Genomic DNA, 21,942 nt, shown 5'->3' with positions numbered 1-21,942 from the left:
AGTTTCTGATCAAGCTCAGACTTTGGCTATAGTTGAGAGGAGTAAATTGATTTTTTTCCTAAAAAAAAGCAGTAGTGAAGAGGACAAATGTATAATGTTTGTGCTTGATCTGACAAACCTAATCCGACCCACCAAAAGGCATATATCAAATTTTTAACTTGAAATCCGAGAAAAACCGACACAAAAAGTGTAAAAGAAAATTCAAGTTTCTACCTGACAAGTTCGAGCCAAAAAATATGGTCCAGTGGTCGGGTTAGATCGGATTTGGATCAAAAGAAAAAAAACATACAAGTATTTTTTAGCTTGATCCGAACCTGACGTGTAAGGATAAAAATGGGTACGGATATTTCCTGACCGACCCAACCGAGAAAGATAGATATTAATTGGGTCAGATTTTTGATATCCAAGAACTATTTTGGATATTGGATATTGAATATTTAAATATTTTATCAGATTCAAATACAATATAGGCATATCTAGGCATGTACGTTTACGGTCGGATACCTATGAATACAAATACAGATAGTTTTTTTCTTATTGGATTTCGGGTCGGGTATGGATAATGTCAAATGTGTTAGATAAGATATAAACGGATATTGGCATCATAAAGTTTCAGTAGTCGGATTTGGATACCGCGTTGGATACTGAATATCCAAACTCGGATACAGATGAATATATTCTCTCTAAATGAATCCAAACTCAAATACGAACCGATACTATCTGTACTATTTACACCTCTATTTTTTTTCCCGGATATATGCTAATATTATTCGAAGATGTATTCCACAGTTAAACAGTCAGGCAGCCCACGGCCCGACAGGTCCGACTGCGCCCCACCCACCGGCCCACCGTTCCACCCCTCCGCGACCTTTCCCCCTTCTTCAGTTCTTCGCTCCTTGAGCACACCTCGCGAGACGCCGCAGCCGGCCCGCACTGCCGCCGCCGGCCGCAGTCCTCGGGCGCTCGCGCCGCCCGTCCTGCGCAGCCCCCAGGCACCCAGCCCTCCGCCTCGGCCGCGCGTCTTCCGGTCCTCGCCGGTCGCCCGGTCGCGCAGCGCGCCGTCCTCGCGGCATCCCGCAGCGCTCGTCGCCGTCAGCCCACCCTGTCGCGGTTGCGGCCAGGTAGCCTCCCCCTACCTCTCCTTGAAATAAAAATCAAGGCTTGGTTTCTCTTCTGATTTGGGGATTAGGGAGCACGGATGTTCGTCTTTTGTTTGCTATGATCCACTGAATTTGTGGAGCGATCGACGCATTTTACAAGAATAGTTTATAATATTCTGTTAGTGTAACCAAACAAATCACTTCGAAGGATGTCGTAATTTTCCTCCGATAACTCCAAATCTTTTATACGTGTAAGACCGCCTGATGCTTAGTATTGCAATTGACTTAATCTTGGACTTAATTCTTTTAATATATGATGCAGCCGTACAATAAACCGAACTAGTTCACGGCTGTGGAATGTGCACGCCCATGGGATTTTTTCGTGATCTGCTACTGCTGACATGCCCAGTCATCTCATCTCCCATTTGGACAACCGTGCTGTTCAGCCAGCATTGGCGGCAAGTCGTCTAGTCGTTGTGAAATTTTGTACATCCTCAGCACTTGAGAGATCAGGAAAGCAAGGGCGTGGCAACATTCACAATGCATTGAGGGTCTTGGACCTTGTTCCAACCAAGCAACATTATGGCGAAAAGGAAGTTCCATCCCATCACCGCCTTATCAATGATTGTATGTCTGACATCCTGGGAGTTCAATCAAAATGGAATATTGTGCTTAAGAGAAAAGAAGACTTCATTAACTCAAGCTCAAATCAATCACGACCTAAAGGCCGTAATGTTGTCTCAAGTAGTATCTCAGTTTGCCCTTCCATTACTAGACTCACAAAGGATGTGCTTGTGCAGATAGTGGAGCTGCATAGGAGAGGGGGCATCAGTTCAGATGCATCTATTTTGGCATCTGCGCTGAGTGCCTGTGCTGATAGGAAAACTCTTACTGGAGGTTCACAGCTTCAGGCTTTACTAGTGAAAGTAGGATATGACTCTGTCCTCGTTGGCAGCTCACTGATCAGCTTTTATTCAAGATGTGGCCACTTGGAAAATGCTCACCGGGTTTTCCAGAGCATGACAGCGAAAAATACAGTGTCATGGACAGCGCTTATTTCTGGTTATGCCCAGGATAATCAGGTGGAGCCATGTCTCCATTTATTTGCACTGATGAGGCAGTCAATGTGCAAGCAAAATGATGTCACATTTGCAACTATATTCAGAGTGTGCACTAACCATGCATTTCTTGCACTTGGTAAAAGTGTTCAAGGCCTACAAATGAAAATGGGTTTCGATTCTTATGTGCATGTATCCAACGCATTGATATCAATGTATGCGAAGTGTGGGAGTATTGTTGAAGCTCAAGCCATATTTGAGAGCATTGCCTGCAAAGATGTTGTCTCTTGGAACTCCATGATTTTTGGATATTCACAGCATGGACATGCTGAGCATTGCCTAGACTTGCTGAAAGAAATGGAAGGGCACATAATGCCGGATGCGATATCCTTCCTAGATGTGCTTTCGTCATGCCGTCATGCATGCCTTGTAACGGAAGGCCGACGCTGCTTCAGGGCAATGATTGAACATGGAATAAAACCGGAGCTGGATCATTACTCATGTATGGTTGATCTCCTTGGCCGTGCAGGGCTGCTGGATGAAGCTTGGGATCTGATCCAGACTATGTCCATGCCTCCAAATGGTGTCATATGGAGCTCCCTGCTAGCTTCCTGTAGGCTGCACGGAAGCGTTTTGATTGGCATACAGGCTGCAGAGCACCGTCTCAAGCTTGAACCTGGTTGTGCCGCAACTCATGTGCAGCTAGCGAATTTGTATGCAAGCATTGGCTGCTGGAGTGATGTGGCAAGAGTAAGAAAGGTGATGAAGGAGAGAGGGCTGAAAACGAACATTGGGTGCAGTTGGATAGAAGTTGGCAATAAAGTTTATACTTTTACAGCAGAAAACAGATCAAAGGGCCAGGTCAACGATGTTCTGGCTATTCTTGATTGCTTGCAGTCCCATATGGATCACAAGTATGATGTATTGATTGATGGTCTGGATTGGGATGATCCTGAGCGTATCATGCTGAACTTTAACAATATATAAATTTAAAAGATCATGGCTTTGCCATGTTCAACTGCATATGAAGAGGAGGCACTCTATAGGAAATGTCAAGTGTCACTCGCACAAATGTCTGGTCAACAATCCTCGATGTAACATGTAAGTAAAGCACCTGTGTGTGAGCATTTTGGAAGGTTTTGATTTTCTCTGTTTACTTTTTATTGATGACTGTTGATATCCATATATATTTCGAACTAATATATTTTAACAATCAAAACCTTTACGTGCAACAATGAATGATCAGTCACTCAATCTTAGTCTGAGTTATGTGCAGTGCTGCGTAGAAGATGATGGGTGATAACTGGGTGTTTTTGATACAGTTTGTTGTGCAATGCTTTGCTTGCAAGAGAGCGTCTGTTGCAGTGTAGGTGGTTAGAATATGTAGGTTTTGGGAAACTCTAGAACATCTCATTTCTCCAATATACATTTACATATATAGTTATGTACATGGGCTTTTGGCCCATGGACTTCATATCACTCAACACTCCCCCTCAAGATGGATGATAGATATCTATCATTCCCATCTTGTTACATGCTATATTACACTCTTTTATTCCTAATCCCTTGGTTAAACTGTCTGCTATTTGACCTGTAGAATTTACATGGCCTAACTGTAGAGTACCATAATCTAACTTCTCCTTGATGAAGAAGCGATCTATCTCCACATGCTTTGTTCTGTCATTTTGAACTGGATTATTAGCTATGCTAATAGCGGATTTGTTATCGCACCAAAGCTTCAAAGGGCCTTTTCTTAGCACATTTAGTTCTGATAGGAGATTTCTTACCCACAACATTTCGCTCACCGCAAGTGACATAGCTCTGTACTCCGCTTCTGCAGTTGAGCGAGACACAACTGATTGCTTCTTGCTTCTCCAAGACACCAAGTTTCCTCCAACAAAGACACAATAGCCTGAAGTCGATCTCCTATCATCAAGACAACTAGCCCAATCAGCATCACAGTAACCCTCTACATTTAGATGACCATGGCTCTTGAACATAAGCCCCTTTCCAGGACTATTCTTCAAATATCTTAAGATTCGGTAAACGGCATCCAAGTGTCCACTCCTAGGATCATGCATATATCTACTCACAATACTCACGGCATACGATATATCAGGCCTTGTATGACATAAATAGATCAGTTTCCCCACAAGCCTCTGGTAGCACTCGGCTCACTGGATCACCTGACTCGGCACATAACTTATGGTGTGTATCAATAGGCGTTGATACAGGGCGACACCCAAGCATGCCAGTCTCACTAAGTAAATCTAGTGCATACTTTCTCTGTGAGAGAACTATACCTTTAGGAGATCGAGCAATTTCAATGCCAAGGAAATACCTGAGTTGACCTAAATCTTTTACCTCAAACTCCTTACTCAAATTCTCCTATGATTTTGAATCTCTATTTCATCATCACCTGTTATGATGATATCATCCACATACACAGCCAAGATTGCAATCTGCCATCCAGAATGTCAATAGAACACAGTGTGATCCCCATTGCACTGCTTATAACCCGTACCACATAATGCACGTCTGAATCTATCAAACCCTGCTCGTGGATACTGCTTGAGGCCATACAAATATTTCTTCAGTCTACAAACCTTCCCAACTGCCTTAGGTTTTGAAAAACCAGGAGGAATCTCCATTACACCTCCTCCTGAAGATCACCATGCAAGAAGGCATTCTTAACATCCAGTTGGTGCAATGGCCAACCAAAGTTTGCAGCACAAGAGATCAATGTTCTAACAGTGCTCATCTTTGCAACCGGTGCAAATGTCTCATCATAGTCAATTTCATATGTCTGACTATATCCTTTTGCAACTAACCTTGCTTTATATCTCTCCACCTTTCCTTCTGGGTTTTGCTTCACAGTGAAAACCCACTTGCAGCTAACAGCTTTCTTCCCCTCGGGCAGTTTTACAAACTCCCATGTTTTATTCTTTTCAAGAGCTCTCAGCTCCTCCGACATAGCTTCTCGCCATTTAGGATCTTGCTTTGCTTCTTTCCAGTCCTTAGGGATTACTACAGACTGTAATGATGCAACAAATACTCTATATGTAGGAGACAATGATGCATAAGAGACATAGTTACTGATGTCATGCTCAAATCCATACCTTGGTGGAGGCATACCAGCCTTAGCTCGTGGTTCTTTCCGTAATGCAATGGGCAAATCATCCAAACCAGATTCTTCAATCTCAGTCAAAGAAGTTGGTGACACATCAACAATCTCTTGAGGGGTTGCTGATTCAGGAGTTATTCCTGGAACTTCTTCTCGAGATGTACGCATCCTCCTCCTATACACTCTCAATTTGCCCTTATATCGGGGATCATCACCTACAGAACTGTCCTCTTGACAAGGAGTTGGATCCAAGTCACTCGTCATTGTCTCCATTATTGGTTGAGGAATAGAGCCAGTAATCACTGCTTCCATTCTCCTTTGATTTTGCTCAATTGGACTACTTATGACATCATGGTTCTCCCCCTCTCGATCATCCTGATTTATGCTCAGATCATCAAGTTCAAACAAGGAGCTTAAATCAGTCTTCTCACCGTAATAAGGTTTCGATTCCCTAAATGTCACATCCATACTTATAAAGAGACGACGTTCAGTGGGACACCAACACTTATACCCCTTTTGACTTGATGAATAACCCACAAATATGCATTTCACTGCTCGAGGATCCAACTTACCCACCGAAGGTCTATGGTCCCGGACAAAGCAAGTGCACCCAAATACCTTAGGTGGAACAATGAACTCATTCACTCTTAACATCTCATAAGGAGTTTTCCACCCCAAGCAATCTTGAAGGCGTACGATTGATCAAATAAACTGCTATCATCACTGCTTCACTCCATAAAAACTTTGGCACATTCATAATATACATGAGTGAACGCGCAACCTCCAAGATATGACGATTTTTCCTTTCAGGTACTCCATTTTGTGGAGGTGTACCAGGACATGTGGTTTGATGCAATATTCCCTGAGCTGATAAATAACTTTTAAACTCATTGTTCACATACTCTGTTCCATTGTCTGTCCTTAGTACCTTAACCCGAGCATCAAATTGATTCCCAATAAGTGTGCAGAAATCACGAAAACATTTAAGAACCTCATTCTTCTGCTTCATAAGATATATCCAAGTCATACGAGAATAGCAATCAATAAATGTTACGAAATACTTCATTCCACTAATTGAGATGACTGGGCATGTCCAAACATCGGAGTGGATAAGCATAAAAGGAGATATGCTCCGAAGCCCCTTGCTTACATATACCGATCTTGTATGCTTTCCATACTCACATGCATCGCAAACAAGTTTTCTTTTATCCACCTTGCTCATGATCTCTGGGGATACTTTGGCCATGGTATCAAATGACAAATATCCTAGTCGACAATGTTCTAGTATCACCATAGCCTCATTTTCGCCCATAGCAACTGTCAAAGCAGTGCATGAGATATCTTCTCTCCTATCCAGGAACCATCGACCGTTACGCCTTACACCACTACCGAGCATTCTCCCCGTCTTTCTATCCTCAATTAAACAATTCTCTCGATCGAGAGTAACACGACAATCCATATGATCCACCAAAGCACTTAGGGATACTAGATTAACAGGAAAGGAGGGAACATATAGAACCGACGATAATGTAATTGATGGAGTGCATTGAACTGTGCCCACACCTTTAATAGGTTGAGCAGTTCCATAGGCGGTTTGAATAGTTTCATTTTGCATAGGAGCAAATGGATTATATGATGCAAATTCACTTAATGTACACGTAACATGCTTGGATGCTCCTGAATCTAGTATCCAATTTGCAAGAGATGTACCTTTATCAGGATGAGCAAGGTTGACAAGGTTGCCAAGGATTGTCTTGGTCGCTTTCAATTCCTTTGTATTTGATATTTGTTCTGAACTCGCCATACCTTGCTTGGTACAGGATGGCATCTCCTCTGTCCGCATAATGAGCAAGCTGACCAATTTCTCTAGTCTAGCCAATTTCTCAAGAATTTGTTCAATTCTTTGATTTTCCCCCTCCTTCCTTGAAGCAGGCATCTCCATCTTCATTTCATCGACCGCCGACTCCAACTCGCTGCTCCCAGCAATGGCCGCCAAGAGCGCCACCTCTAGAGAACCAACCTTCGCCTCCATGTCCGTCTTCCTGGATTACAGAACTTCCAATTTCCTCAGTGTCTCCTGGAGCTTCTCCTCCATCCCTTGTTTGTCTATCTCTGAATTCCTCTTGAATTTGTTGAAGCTTGATTCCACTTCTGCCATCTGACACTGGAAATCACGAGCCGCCGGCCTCACCGCCTCCAACTGCTCCTCCAATCGGCCCCTCTCCATGCGCAGCTAAGAGCACTCCACCTCGCGCACCACGTCGAGCCGGAGCAGCAGCCGCATCAGCGCCTCGGTAGCGGCGACGGCCGGTGCAACTTCCTCTGTCTCCTCTGCCTTCAACTTCTCCGCCACCTTGGCCTTCTTCGCCTCGTCCGCCGCAGGTTTCGGCGCCTCCGCCACCTTCTCCGGCGTCTCCACAGCGGCCGCCTCCTTCACCTCAGCCACCTTCTCCAGCGCCGGCGCCTCGCCCCACGCCCGCGCCTCGCGCGCCGCCTCCACCTCGGCGCGCTCGAGCGCCTCCCGCGCTACCACGAGGCGGACCCCAGCGCCGCGCGCTCCTCCTCGGCGTCCTTGAGCGGCGGCGCGAGCGCCGCGAGCAGCACCCCGCGCTCCCCTTCGTCCCACTCCGCCGCCGCCTCCGCCCGAATCGCCATCGGCTCTGACACCATGTAGGTTTTGGGAAACTCTAGAACATCTCATTTCTCCAATATACATTTACATATATAGTTATGTACATGATCTTTTGGCCCATGGACTTCATATCACTCAACAGAATACTTGTTCCTTGGTTCTCACCCAGGAGACCGAGGTCTGACTTCTGGCAAGGCAGCAACATTATCTTTTCTTCTAAATTCGATACTGCAGCATGCACATGTGTACTGCATAATGTATTTCCCATTTTTATTGTGAATAGTCATTCCATAATGCTTACCAGTTGAATTTCACTTCTTTATTGACACATAAAATGTGTTTTCATCCTGTTGATTTGTTGCCTAGAATATTGAATTCTTATTTTCAGCTCTAGTGAATTTTATTCTAGAGTGTGTTATAATCAGGAAAACTTAAGAAAGGAATTGATTCTAGTTTCCCGTATCCCTGCTTCTCGTCTACCTCCCTCTCCCCGTGTTCATCCACGTCCTGTCGACTGCGCCCAAGCGCCGAGGTTTGGGACCTCGTCCGACTACCTCGCACAGCTACGATCTTCGTAGTGTTCCAGCAACCAACATCCCACCACGTGACAATCTGGTATCAAATTGCTCAGGTTCCTCTTCCATGGCAACTATGGACTCCCTGCTCAAGGCAATGGAAGACATGAAAGACACGATGACCAAGATGAACTCCACCATGGAGACTTTGGCACCACTAGCCCCAAGTGTGGCTGATCTAGCGGCCCTCCCAAGCAAGGTCTTGGACCTGCAGAAGAGCGACTGTTCCTTAGGCTCTAACAGTCTGAATTATCATACGCCACCGCTTCGCGAGCCGAAGCCAAAGGGATCACCGAAGACGATGGCGTCCTGGGGTCACCGCCGCCGCCGCCGCCGCCGTTCTCGCCACCACCACCAGGTCCACCACCGCTGTTCTCCTCGCCACCATTCCAACCTGTGCATCAGCAGCGCACGGAGCAGTATGGGGATGATCATTTCCTCAAACCCAAGATGGTGTTTCCATCATTCCATGGCACGGAAGACTCACTTCCATGGCTGAACCGCTGCGAACTGTACTTCCGAGGCCACAATATGCCGGAGCATCACAGAGTTTGGGTGGCATCTCTCCATATGACAGATGCCGCGCAACTTTGGTACTATCACCTGGAGACGGTCAGTGGCGAACCCGAGTGGAGACGTTTCAAGCAGCTGCTGCATAGGCGATTTGGCCCTAGCCTCACAGAGTCGTTGCTAGGTGAGATGGCCTTGCTACGCCGGACAGGGGCCATGGAACAGTACTCCAAGCAATTCAGGTCGCTGGCATGCCACGACGCAAAGCTCTCTGAGAAGAAACAGGTTCAACTCTTCATCGCTGGCCTAACCAACCCATTGAAGACTGATGTGGCGATCCACTCGCCGCCGACGTTGGACGAGGCCATCCATTTGGCCAGGGCATACGAGCAGCGCCTCGCTATCGAACCACCGGGCCTGCAAGGGGCTGTGCCCGCCCATGGAGCCGCACCAGCGCTAGCCGCTCCGTTGGCCTTGCGTACCCCAGCTGCAGCTTGCATCGCCGCCCTACCACGCTGGCAACTCACACCAACTGAGATGGCGCAGCGCCGAGCTGAGGGCCTCTGCTTCAATTGCCCAGAGAAGTATTTCGTTGGGCACAAATGCATGCAGCTGGTTGTCATCAAAATTGTGCCGGATACCGCCGATTTGGAGGACTAGGAAGACGAGGTTGCGGACACAGAACTGCACTTCATGTTCCGCCGGCTCCGTAGCCAACGGATGGACAGACGGCGTCCATCTCCCTCCATGCATTGATGGGCATTGAGCCGCCTGATGTCCCAACCATGAAGGTTTTGGTGTTTCTGGGCTCCCAATGCCTCAGGGCCTTGCTTGACTCAGGGTTGTCCAAGACATTCATTAACACTCATGTGGCGGAAGAATTACACATCCCCTTGTACCCTGACCAAGCTCTGCAGGTCACGGTTGGCAATGGAGACCAGGTGCGCAGCCCTGGGCGATTGGCGGACATCAGTGGCATGGTAGGAGGTGACTACTTTTGGTTCGATTCACACTCATTGCCCATGGGTTTGTTAGACATGGTCATTGGCGTGAGCTGGATGAGTCAACTTGGGGACATCAGTTGGAATTTTAATGAGCAGACCTTTGGCTTTCGTGTGGCTGACAAGAGGATCATGTGGTGCGGCATCAACAGACGTGGACCTGCATCCTTTTGGTCCCTATCCGCCAAGGCCGGCCAGCTTCTGCTGGAGTTACTCCTGCAATTTTAGGTGCTTTTTTGTGAGCCGCATGGCATGCTGCCACAACCCAAGATCGAGCACAAGTTTCGTTTGAAACCAGGCACTGAGGTAGTGGCAGTCCGGCCCTATCGCTATGCTCATCTTCAGAAGGACGAGCTGGAAAAACAGTGTGCTGATCTTCTCAAGCAAGGCATTATCCGGCCCAGCTCAACATTTTCTTCGCTAGCCCAGGTAGTCCAGAAGCCAGACAATTCCTGGCCACCCTGCATTGATTACCGGGCCCTCAATGCTTGTACGGTGAGAGATAAATTTTCAATTCCGGTCCTCGAAGAGCTCTTGGATGAACTAAGGGGTGCCAAATATTTCACCAAGCTCGATCTTCGGTCAAGTTACTACCAGGTGCATATGTGCCCTGCGTATGTTGATAAGACCGCGTTCCGAACGCACCAAGGCCTGTTTGAATTCTTACAAATGCCCCGGCGACTTTCCAGGCTTTGATGAACACTGTCCTGAAAGGCTGAAACCGTTCTTGCGCTGTTTCGTGTTGGTTTTCTTTGATGACATTCTGATTTATAGTCAATCATGAGCTGAGCACCTTCTCCATATCCGGGCAGTGTTTGAAGCGTTACAGCAGCATGCTCTATTTTTGAAAGAATCTAAGTGCTCATTTGGGGAACAGTCTGTTGGTTATTTGGGGCACGTAATATCTGCTCAAGGCGTAGCTATGGATGAAAGCAAGGTCAGAGCGGTACTCACATGGCCAATTCCCAAGTCAGTTAGGGCAGTCAGGATTCCTGGGCCTCGCTGGCTATTACAGGCGCTTCATCAAGGATTATGGCCTCATTGCAGCACCGCTCACTCGCTTGTTGAAGGAGGGTTTTTCATGGGATCAAGCCGCCCTCGCAGCATTCAGGGCACTCCAAACGGCGCTGTCCACTGGTCCTTCATCTACCAGATTTCAGTGCCCCCTTTGTTGTGGAGTGTGACGCCTCCGGCTTGGGGTGCTGCACCAAGGCAGCAGACCCATAGCTTTCTTAAGCCGTCCCATCGCCCCGCGACACGCTAAGCTCGCTGCGTACGATTGAGAGTTAATTGGATTGGTGCAGGCCGTGAAACATTGGCGGCCTTATCTCTGGGGCCGGGAATTCCTCGTTGGTACAGATCATAGCTTGAAGTTCTTGCTGGATCAACGTCTGTCCACTATTCCTCAGCATCATTGGGCCACCAAGCTGCTCGGGTATGATTTTCGTGTCGAATATAAGCCAGGCACAGCCAATATTGTGGCCGACGCGTTGTCCAGGCGGGAGGAGGGCCAGACCGCGGAGATCACAGCGCTGTCCAAGCCGGCGTTCTCATTCTTTGACGACCTGCGTAAACAGATAAAGGACAACGCTGCCCTACCGGCATCCGGGACAAGGTGGCTCGGGGTGGGGGGGGGGGATGGCTAGTCCATCGTTGATCAGCTACTACTAAAGGATGGGAAGGTTTTTGTGCCGGCATCATATACTGCTGCTTCATCGTTGCTGGAATTTGCTCATGGCATGGGCCATGAAGGTATTCAAAAGATGCTTCATCGCTTTCGTTCAGACTTCCATATTCCAGGTGACCGTCGTTTGGTTCTCAAATTTGTGAAGTTTGTCAGCAAAACAAGAGTGAACTCCTGTGGCCTGGAGGTTTGCTGCAGCCGCTCGACATTCCATCAGCCTTGTGGGCTGATGTAGCTATGGATTTCATTGAAGCTCTCCCTCCGGTTAACGGCAAAACCGTCATACTCACGGTGGTGGACATATTTTCAATGTATGCGCACTTTATTCCATTGAGTCATCCGTATACTGCCGCCTCGGTGGCCAAAGCATTCTTCCAAGATATTGTGCACCTCCATGGTATGCCCTCTTCCATCGTGAGTGATAGAGACCCGTTTTTCACCAGCGCATTCTAGAAAGAGCTGTTTGCTTTGGCGGGTGTTCACCTTCACTTCACATCGGCTTTTCATCCGCAGTCAGACGGTCAGTTGGAGGCCACTAACAAGATCATTGCTATGTACTTCCGCTGTCTGACTGGGGATCGGCCACATCAATGGGTCTGCTGGTTACCTTGGGCAGAATTTTGCTACAATTCATCCTATCAGCCCTCCCTAAAGACATCTTCTTTCCGCGTGGTTTATCGGAGGGATCCACCAATTCTTAGGGCATATGAACAAGGCGAAGCTCGCCTTCCGGGAGTGGAACAACAATTACTTGAGAGGGATGAGTCCTTGGCCGAGGTGAGGGATCGGCTTGAACAAGCACAGCAGTATGCCAAGGTGCAGTATGATCGGAAGCATCGTGAGTTGTCCTTTGAAGTGGGACAGTGGGTCTGGCTCTGGCTTTTACATAGGCCGATTGCATCTCTTGGAGTACAGGGCCGTGGCAAGTTGGGGCCTCGTTATTTCGGTCCTAAGGTGGCTGAAAGGGTTGATGAGGTCGCATATAGATTGGACCTGCCGGCAGGGGCTCGCTTACACAATGTCTTCCACGTGGGATTACTGAAGCAATTCAGGGGTACGCCGCCTGATGCTCCACCACCCCTTCCGCTAGTTCAGAATGGCTGTGCGTGTCCACTTCCAACAAAGGTGCTTCGGGAACGCCTTGCTTGAGGCCATTATGAAGTGTTGGTCCAGTGGCTTAATCAGGATGCTGCATCTGTGTCTTGGGTCTCTTTGGATGAATTTAGACGTTATTAACCTGATGACGAGCTGTTGCTCTGTGGGGGGGGGGGGGGGTCATGTTATGACCGGAAAGTATTACCAAAGGCACAAGAAGAAGGAAAGGAAGGATGCAGGGGCGCACTGTGGAGGGGATTAGTTCCCTTGTAATCTGATTGCTTAGCAATTTCCTTAGCAGAGATTTCGTTTAGCTTAAATAGAAGATGGATGTAATCAGGAAAAGTTAAGAAAGGAATTGATTCTAGTTTCCCCTATCCCTGCTTCTCGTCTATCTCCCTCTCCCTGTGTTCATCCACGTCCTACCGACGGCGCCCAAGTGCCGAGGTCCGGGACCTCGTCCGACTACCTCACACAGCTACGATCTTCGTAGTGTTCCAGCAACCAACATCCCACCACGTGACAGAGTGGCTGGTGGATTTGATATTTTTTATGTGTTATCTATATCTTATAATCATCCATTTTATTCTTTGTTATTCATATGGTCTTGTTTACAATAACTGCAGGGTCTGAGTCCATAATTCCATGAAAAGCCAATGTAAAGTACATCTGTTGCCAATTGCCATTCCAAGATGACATTTTAGACCCCAAGAATAAAATAATATTGTTGAGGTGATATGAATGGTATGTTGTTGTTTTTCAGTACATTACTTTCACCAGCCGGATTTGTAAAGTTGTGAATCTTTCAGCATATTAAGGACCAACATACTTTTAATTAATTACATGAAAATGGACGAGGAAATTGACCCAAATTACTTATAAAGTTAATGCAAAGTCTCCTCTATTGCCCTCTCAATTGGTTAACTATTGAAGGCTTATTATGTTGTGGTCTAACAATCCTGATATGCAGAACATTTTATTTTCCTGCATCCTGTAACCATGCAAAAGCTACAATACCAAATTTACACTCAACTTCAAATGCAGTTGTGATGATGTCAGGTTTTTTCCATACCATGTAATCATCGTCAGACAACATTTACCACAACAGTGCGTGCTGTCTTCCTATGATAACATGAGTTATTTTCGCCATATTTATAACTCTTCCTGAAAGACGATTTGTTTGCTTCCTCAGGTTTTTGCAATTGATTGATCTTTGACCATTGTTTCTTTATTACCAGCTCATGGAGGTACAGAGATTTCTGAAAAGGATGTCATGGTGATCTGCAACCAGGGTTGAAGGCTTGACACATAAAACTGAGGAAATATAATGCTTTTGGACCTTTTCGAGACTCGTCAATGTGCCAAAGAACCCCAGGGACAAGGGGAAGAAATCATCACAGACGCCTAGAGAATTTTGGATCATGAAATATGCCGAATCAGTTGGATGTAGGATGGCTCTATAGAAGTTATGATTCTGCAAGGTGGAATGATCATTGCTGTGAGTAGGAAGATGTGAATATGAAGAATTATGCACCTGGATCTGCATCTCCGCCGCTTCTGCTTACCCTTCCCATTTTCCCCTCGTGTGTTTTGTTTCGCCCATGCCAAAACTGCAATAGTCAACAGAAAACCATTTTGTTTATACACGTGGGTGCTTTTGCGTGAAGCACTTAGTGTTAGGTTGTTTTACCTTCAGATATAAAATAACAAAAAAAATCACATTTTCTTCTAAGCGAAAATTATATAAAAAATAATTCTTAAATTTGTTCATAAGTCGCTCCTTCACTTTTGTTGATTAGACTGCTCTACGACCATTGTGTCATACTTGATGATACTATACTGTATTGTGTATCCAAGATTTTGAAAGCAATTATTATTGCGTTTGTTGTGATCAATTACTTCGTACAAGTGGCATCTTATATTGCTTTTTATGAAGTGCTATCTCATTTCAACTCAGGGAAGTATGAAGAAATAGAGACATCATGGGCAGACAATAAAAGACTGGAATGAGCGCAAGGATATAATTAGAGCACAGAGTTCAGATTACTACTCCTTGGTTGCAACAAGCATAAAGTGCCGTTCACAACTCATGAACGGAAATCACAGAGCTAAGGCTACTACTGCTTATGAATTTCACCAAACATCGATTACTCTTTCTATTTCATTTCATGGTGCAACACAACAACATCCAGCACCTCCGGCTTCTCGAGTTTTCTATGGCACGCTCTCTCCCAATCGGTTTCTTTGCTTCTTGCTTGCACATCACAAGCATATTGTCGACTTGTCGAGCTCTTATTTTGATCTCTCCTACATGTGCGCACAGTCTCGGTTGGTTTTTCAGAGTCCTTGACCAATGAGCCAGCGTGAAAGGATTTCCCATCTCGTCTATGACTTCGATGCCTCATCCATAGTTTGATCGTTTGACGCCATTGAAATGGCTGATTGATGATTTAAAGATGGATGGCACCGATGACTTAAAGGAGGTCACTCTTCAACATTCAAATGGGGTGTTGCTATTCTACACATCAATAACATCACCCCCAAAATTTGTCGTACTTCTCGTGCTTGATTGGTCATTAGAATTATTAAACTAAGCACTGGCCTACAAAATTGAAAAGCAGCAAATTGTTAGCACAGACCACAGTTTTAAGACAAATTTATAGTTTTAAATAGTCCCATTTAATTAAGAAAAGGTTAGGAAGCTGATTAATACCTATTTGACTGTCAGTTTCTTAATAGGAGCAAGGTTTCGCTGGAAATTTCTATGCTTGAACCTGATTTTGGTCCATGCATTCTTGAAGAACCAGAGAGATGCAATAAATCTTGTTCAGCCTCAAGTCAGATGAGCACAAGTCATTTCTTGTGATGATGATTGTGATCTTCATGAGAAGCATCGGCATAAATTCCTAATAGCCAGATTACCAACAAAGCGGTAAAAAACTTGATCGATATCTCTGTAGAGAAAATAATATTTGCAATACACAACCAGCATCAAAACAGAACCAGGGCAAAATGCTGCACTCACCTTAGCGTGAGGATCAGCAAATGCATGTGTGCCCACTCTGATGAACTAGAAGAGGGCATTCTGAAGGAGCGTCCAGTCCAAAGTTGCTTAGGATGGCGACTTGTGCAAATAGACAACATCTTCTGCTCAGCAGGTAGATCATAGGACGAGTAGAGGGCATGACTGCCAGTTAGCGCGCCCCACCTAGCCAACCCGACCATAAAACCCAGGTGTTATAGTGGGAGGGGTGGGGGCTTTTATCCATAGTCCATCATTCCCCCTACGGCGTGCGAGCCCGGCGTAGCCCGCAGTAGGTTCTAGTGCCCGGCGTAGCCCGCAGCAGGTCTCAGCACACGAGAGGCGCAGGGGAAATCGCACAGCGGAAATGCGTGGCCGGGTGGGTTCGAACCCGGGACCTCGGCTCTGGTACCATGTTAGCGCGCCCCACCTAGCCAATCCGACCATAAAACCCAGGTGTTATAGTGGGAGGGGTGGGGCTTTTATCCATAGTCCATCATTCCCCCTACGGCGTGCGAGCCCGGCGTAGCCCGCAGCAGGTTCTAGTGCCCGGCGTAGCCCGCAGCAGGTCTCAGCACACGAGAGGCGCAGGGGAAATCGCGCAGCGGAAATGCGTGGCCGAGTGGGTTCGAACCCGGGACCTCGGCTCTGGTACCATGTTAGCGCGCCCCACCTAGCCAACCCGACCATAAAACCCAGGTGTTATAGTGGGAGGGGTGGGGGCTTTTATCCATAGTCCATCTAGGGTAGCGTGCATTTGGAGTATATTGAGCCCATGTATAGAGGCCCATCCAGAGATCCATGTATAGGAACTATATATCCCACCCTTCTAGGGTTTGGAGGAATACAAGCCACTATTCTCTCCTATCCTCTCATTTACATGGTATCAGCTAGCTTCTCCTTCCTCTAGCCGCCGCCGCCGCCCCATGGCTGGCTGGCCACCGGCGCCTCCTTCCCTTCCTCCCCTTGCTGCTGCTCCCTTTCCCGGCGCCGCCGCTGGCCCCATGGCCGGCTGGCCGGCGGCCCTTCCCCTCTCCCCTTCCCTCCCTCTACCTGCTGCTTCCGCCATGGGAGCTGGTGCCGCGCGCGCAAGTGCCGCGGGCGCCGCCGCCGCGGGCACCGCGGCCCACCTCGCGCCGCTGGCTGGCATGGCCGGCCGCCGGCCGCCGGCGCCGCCCCTCCCGGCGCCGTCCCTCCTCTCCCCTTAATCCTTCCCTCCCCTTCCCTCCCATTCCTCTGCTGCCGCGCCGAGCTCTGCTGGCGCCGCCGCCTCCCCTGCATGGACTGCTGCGACTTCCTGGCCGCAGATCCAGCCCGCTGCCGTCCTGCAGCCCGCCGCCGCCGGCGCTGCAGTAGCTGGCGTGGACGTGGGTGCCGGGAGCCGCGCCGTCGCCCTCGTCGCCTCACAGCCGCTGCCGGATGGTGCGCCCCTGCCGGATCCTGCAGCTGTTGCTCCTGCCGCCGCCGTCGGGGGTGCCGGCGTGGGGGGGTCTGCGGGCGCGGGGGGGAGCGCCGCCGCCCAGGCACCTCCCCTCGGCGCGGAGGGGAGCGCCCCTCTCCTGCAGCCTAGCGCTGCCGCGCAGGCACCTCCCCTGCAGCAGGACACTGCCTCGTAGGCGCTGCAGCTGCAGCCTGGGATGCAGCGGCCCACGGCCGAGGCTGCCACAGCTACGGCCGCCGCCCAGAGCGCCCTTGCTGCTACCCAGCGCGCCGCCTCTCTACCCTGGCACGCCTCTGGCGCTGCCGGGCTGATCTCTGGCGCTCCTCCAGCCGTCCTGGGCGGACCCACGGGGGCGTGGTGCGGCGCAGACCTAGCAACCCCTGCGGCTGCTGTGCTGCGAGCTGGGCCTGCCCCTGCCGCTGGATCCACGGCCCACGCCGCCGCCGCGCATGCCGCGCGGGCCGTCGCGCCCGCAGACCTGGCCGCCGTCGCGCCCGCCGCGCACACCGCGCAGGCCGCGGCGGCCGCCGCCTCCCTCGCCGCTGCACACGCCGCGCAGGCCGTCGCGCCGAGGGACTCCGCGCGGGCCACTGCCTCCCTTGCCGCCGCGTGGCCTGCGTTCGGGATGCCCCCCGCGGCCACGCCGTTCGGCGGTGCTGCTACTGCCGGAGCTGCTCCCCTGTTCGCGCAGTCCTTAAGCGCCATGGGGCGGACGCCGTCGGTCAGCACCGAGTGGATCACCGACTCGGGTGCCTCCTTCCACACCACCCCACATGCCGGTATTCTCTCTTCTGTCCGACCCCCACACCCCTCTTGTCCTTCTTCCATCATGGTTGGTGACGGATCTTGTCTTCCTGTCACCGCCGTGGGTTCTGCTCCTGGCTCTTTTCGTCTTCCCAATGTCCTTGTTGCTCCTCAGATGATTCATAACCTTCTTTCCATTCGTCAGTTTACAGCTGACAATTCTTGTTCCATCGAGTTTGATTCTTCTGGCCTCACTGTAAAGGATTCGGCCTCCCGGCGTCCACTACTCCGGTGTGACAGCACGGGGCCCATTTACACCCTTCGCCTTCCTTCTTCCGCTGCACCACTCTCGTCTTCCTCTTCGCCCTGGCCGTCTTGGTCTGCCGCTTTTGCCGCGACCCCGTCTTCCACCACTTGGCACCGTCGTCTTGGTCACCCTGGCCGCGACGTTCTGGCTCAGCTCGGTCGTAGTACCGATGTTCCTGGTACTAGGGCTCCTGCTCAGCCCCTCTGCCATGCGTGCCAGCTCGGTCGTCATGTTCGACTTCCTTTTTCCTCTTCTTCGCATGCGACGCATGCATTCGACCTTGTTCACTGTGACCTGTGGACCTCCCCTGTACTCAGCCTCTCTGGCTACAAGTACTATCTGGTGGTGGTCGACGACTTCTCGCACTACTCTTGGACGTTTCCTTTGCGTGCCAAGTCTGAGACCTTCCCCACCCTCCTCCACTTCTTTGCCTGGGTGTCCACTCAGTTCGGCCTCACCGTTAAGGCCGTCCAGTGCGACAACGGGCGGGAGTTTGATAACTCCACTTCCCGGTCTTTCTTCCTGTCTCGGGGTGTTCAGCTGCGTATGTCTTGTCCTTATACCTCTCCTCAGAACGGCAAGGCTGAGCGGATGATTCGCACGACGAGCGACGTCGTGCGCACCCATCTGATCCAGGCTTCTCTCCCCCTGCGCTTCTGGGCTGAGAGCCTCCACACCGCCACCTACCTGCTCAACCGCCTTCCGTCCACTGCTTCTCCTGCTCCCACTCCACACCACGCTCTCTTCGGTACCCCTCCTCGCTACGACCACCTTCGGGTCTTCGGGTGTGCGTGTTACCCTAACACCTCCGCCACAGCTCCTCACAAGCTGGCGCCCCGCTCGACTCGTTGTGTGTTCCTCGGGTACTCCCCTGACTACAAGGGGTACCGATGCTTTGACCTCACCTCTCGCCGCGTCCTGATCTCCCGACACGTCGTCTTCGACGAGTCGGATTGCCCCTACTCCAGCTCCTCTACACCTTCTCCTGACCCCGAGCTGGAGTCTCTGTTTCCGACTGACCCGGTGGTTCAGCCACCGTTACCTGTCTGTCCTTTTCCTGCAGGTTTTCCCGGCGCGCCGACACCGTTTCCGGTGATCCCTGCTGCACCGAGCGCGGCCCTGGTGCCCGCGGTCGCGCCACGCGCGGTCCCCGGACCTCCGGTCGTGCCGCGCGCGGACCCGGTGTCACCCGCTGCGCCACGCGTGGCCCTGGTGCCTTCCCCTGCACCTTCGCGGTACGCTCAGCCGGTGCAGGTGCCAACATTTTGAGGATTGGAAACAGAGTGGCATGGAAGGCATTTACCGAAAGTGGGGACGGTGCCACGGGCACCGGAGGCAAGCCTACCCATGCAGCCGCCGTCAGCCTCTTGGCTGTCCTGGTTAGGTGGCGGCGTCGATGAGATCCTTGCACATGGCCAAGCTGCCCTGCAGAGGACCCCTCGGCTTGCATCTTGTTCTTCTTCATCAGCTTGATCATGGTCAGCAGAGCCGCCGGAGCACTTGGAGAAGCCAAGCATCTTCTTGATGTTTCTTGCGGTGTGGCGAGCATTCAGAGCGTGGTTGCGGAGGCAGCCCCCGGCATGCTCATCCGCCGCATGGTAGGTGCCGTCGAGCTCGTCCTGGATGCGGAAGTAGTCGAGCTCGTCCAGCACGTCGTCGGCCCGGTACGCCTGGTCCCGGAGCTCCCGGAGCAGCTCTCCCAGGGCCGGGTTTTTGATCTCCGGGCCATGGCCGTAGCCGCGGCCACGGGCGTTGCTGAGCATCCCCTGTGCGTAGAGCAGCTCCATCCTGAGAGCCCGGATGTTGGGACCGAGCTCGGAGCTGGCCGCCCACGCCTCCAGCAGCCCACTCGAGGCGGGGCCTAGCGCCTTCCCGACCACCCAGCGCGCCGCCTCGATGCCGACCTCCGCCATGGCCGTACGTCGTCAAAGGAAAGGCACCGGGCCTGGACCCTGGAGTAGCAGAGCAAAGCAAGCGCCCTTTTCAGATGAGTTCTTGTCATGGTTTCAACTAAGGAAGACGGCAGACGGTACTGCGGCACATCGGACAGGGGTACGTACCAGATGGAGCGAAACCGTCGCTCCTGTTTGGAGAAGGATCTCAAGTGGCGAACGGAAAACTTGAGGCTGGAGTGGCGAGAGCACCGCACTGATCAGGAGAGCCAAAAATGCGAGTCGATGCGCTGCAACCTTGTGGGCTGGCTGCTTTATAGCATAGACAGACAGACAGAGAACAAGGGCCGGCAATGGTCGCTAAGCGTCTCTGATCCAACGGGCAACGGGCCGGATGAAGATGAAGGGGCCGGCTATAAACAAAACGCTTGCGCGTAGAACGATTGCGCGTAGAGGGTAGCTTTACTGGCGGCCGGCGCGTGAACGATTGCGCGTAGAGGGTAACTTTATCCTTTCTTTCTGATATAAGGGCAACTTTAGCCTTGAGGAGGCATTGAGCTTTGAACCTCTGCTCATGACCCTCCCATGCGGGCCTTGGTGGCAGCTTCTACGATGGCGTCTGCTTGTTTTAATACGGTTGCCTCAAATTGGGAACCAAAAGCCAAGACCTCGGTAACATGCATCCTATATGAGCCAGTTGCCAAATTGTAATATGACAGTGTTGCAGATTCGCAACTGTCCAAGATCAACTCCCTGAAGCAAAAGAAGAGTATTTAATTGGATAAGAAAAAAACTGAAACTGGATGCTGAATCACGACATGGAGCTTCTAATCAAGGACGCCGTTTCACATTCATCTTGCAGGTCCCCAAAGAACACTGTTATATTATGCGGGAGCTCTAATCTAATGATTTATCGGCACCTTATTATTTCTTTATCCAGGTGATCTGGGAATTAGATCACCTAACGTCGCTCCTTTTAACGTTACAGCGCAGTCACGCATCTCCCACATCCGTTGCTGATCCAACCGCGATGCCAAGCACCACGTCCTGCAGCTCCACGGCGACCCACTCCGGGCACGACGACTCGCCGCACCCGCACCGCACGTGGATCTGCGTCTCCGCCGCTTCTGCTTACCATTCCCTCCCGTTGGACGGCCTTGAGAGGGGAAGGGAGAAGAAACGAGGCGAGATCTTTGCACGTTGGCGGGTTGGCGCCAAATTGCTGCTTTCTTTTTGGAACTTTGCTTCTTCAATGATTAAATAGTGTCATTACAAGCATTTCTAGCACACAAGTGGGCAGCAACATTGGCTGTCCTCCTCACATGAACAATCACGAAAGAGGTAAACACCGCCGATAGCTCCGGACATCATGAAGGATTGTAGCTATCTCAGACCTGTCTGTTCCGCGTGATCGCCAGAGAGACACCAGCTCCTCAGAGTCTGCAATCACTCGGTCCAAAGTCCCTTGAGTTATTAACCAGCACTACGGGAAATCCCCTAGTTGCCGAGTGCTAGAAGTTTGCCGAGTGCAATCCTTCGAGCACTCGGCAAACAACCTATTTGCTGAGTGTTGCCTAAAAAAACACTCGGCAAACTTACTTGTTTGCCAAATGTTTTTTCTGACACTCAGCAAACCAGCTCTTTGCCGAGTGTTTTTTTTTTCTGACACTCGGCAAAGAAGTGAGTTTGCCTAGTGCTCGGCAAATAAATAATTTTTTTTCTTTTCTACCTCTCAAACTTTTTCTACTCACCATATA

The 21,942-nt window shown here is 50.1% G+C and overlaps 2 protein-coding genes across 6 annotated transcripts; one reads left to right on the top strand and one right to left on the bottom strand.

Annotated features, from left to right (window-relative positions):
• Window positions 1–899: 899 nt before the first annotated feature.
• LOC120675126 (pentatricopeptide repeat-containing protein At2g37320-like) lies at window positions 900–14,659 on the top strand. Of its 5 annotated transcripts, XR_005675215.1 has the most exons (5): window positions 900–1,121; window positions 1,423–3,259; window positions 13,406–13,523; window positions 13,824–13,886; window positions 14,018–14,600. XR_005675215.1 is itself a non-coding variant. In XM_039956219.1 (2 exons), exon 2 carries the CDS (start codon window positions 1,502–1,504, stop codon window positions 3,143–3,145), a length of 1,644 nt encoding a protein of 547 aa, XP_039812153.1. In that variant the 5' UTR covers window positions 900–1,121; window positions 1,423–1,501; the 3' UTR covers window positions 3,146–3,393. The 5 variants fall into 5 exon arrangements, 1 of the variants encoding a protein (XP_039812153.1); XR_005675214.1 differs by lacking the exon at window positions 13,824–13,886 and having other exon boundaries at window positions 14,018–14,659; XR_005675217.1 differs by lacking the exons at window positions 13,406–13,523; window positions 13,824–13,886 and having other exon boundaries at window positions 14,018–14,599.
• A 4,875-nt stretch (window positions 14,660–19,534) lies between these two features.
• LOC120695269 lies at window positions 19,535–20,627 on the bottom strand. The gene is made up of 2 exons (XM_039978558.1): window positions 20,354–20,627; window positions 19,535–20,245 (listed from the first exon to the last, which is right to left on the bottom strand). The coding sequence occupies exon 2, from the start codon at window positions 20,204–20,206 to the stop codon at window positions 19,535–19,537; it is 672 nt and encodes a 223-aa protein (XP_039834492.1). The 5' UTR covers window positions 20,207–20,245; window positions 20,354–20,627.
• Window positions 20,628–21,942: the final 1,315 nt, after the last annotated feature.

This window comes from Panicum virgatum, chromosome 2K (genome assembly GCF_016808335.1).
Source record: "Panicum virgatum strain AP13 chromosome 2K, P.virgatum_v5, whole genome shotgun sequence".
Taxonomy (NCBI): Eukaryota; Viridiplantae; Streptophyta; class Magnoliopsida; order Poales; family Poaceae; genus Panicum; species Panicum virgatum.
Note: the sequence above shows the minus strand (reverse complement) of the source record. Positions and strands in the feature narration are given on the sequence as shown.

Coding starts and splice junctions, on each gene's coding strand:
- LOC120675126 (XM_039956219.1), top strand. CDS start 1,502: ATGCCCAGTCATCTCATCTCCCATTTGGACAACCGTGCTGTTCAGCCA.
- LOC120695269 (XM_039978558.1), bottom strand. CDS start 20,206: ATGGCGGAGGTCGGCATCGAGGCGGCGCGCTGGGTGGTCGGGAAGGCG.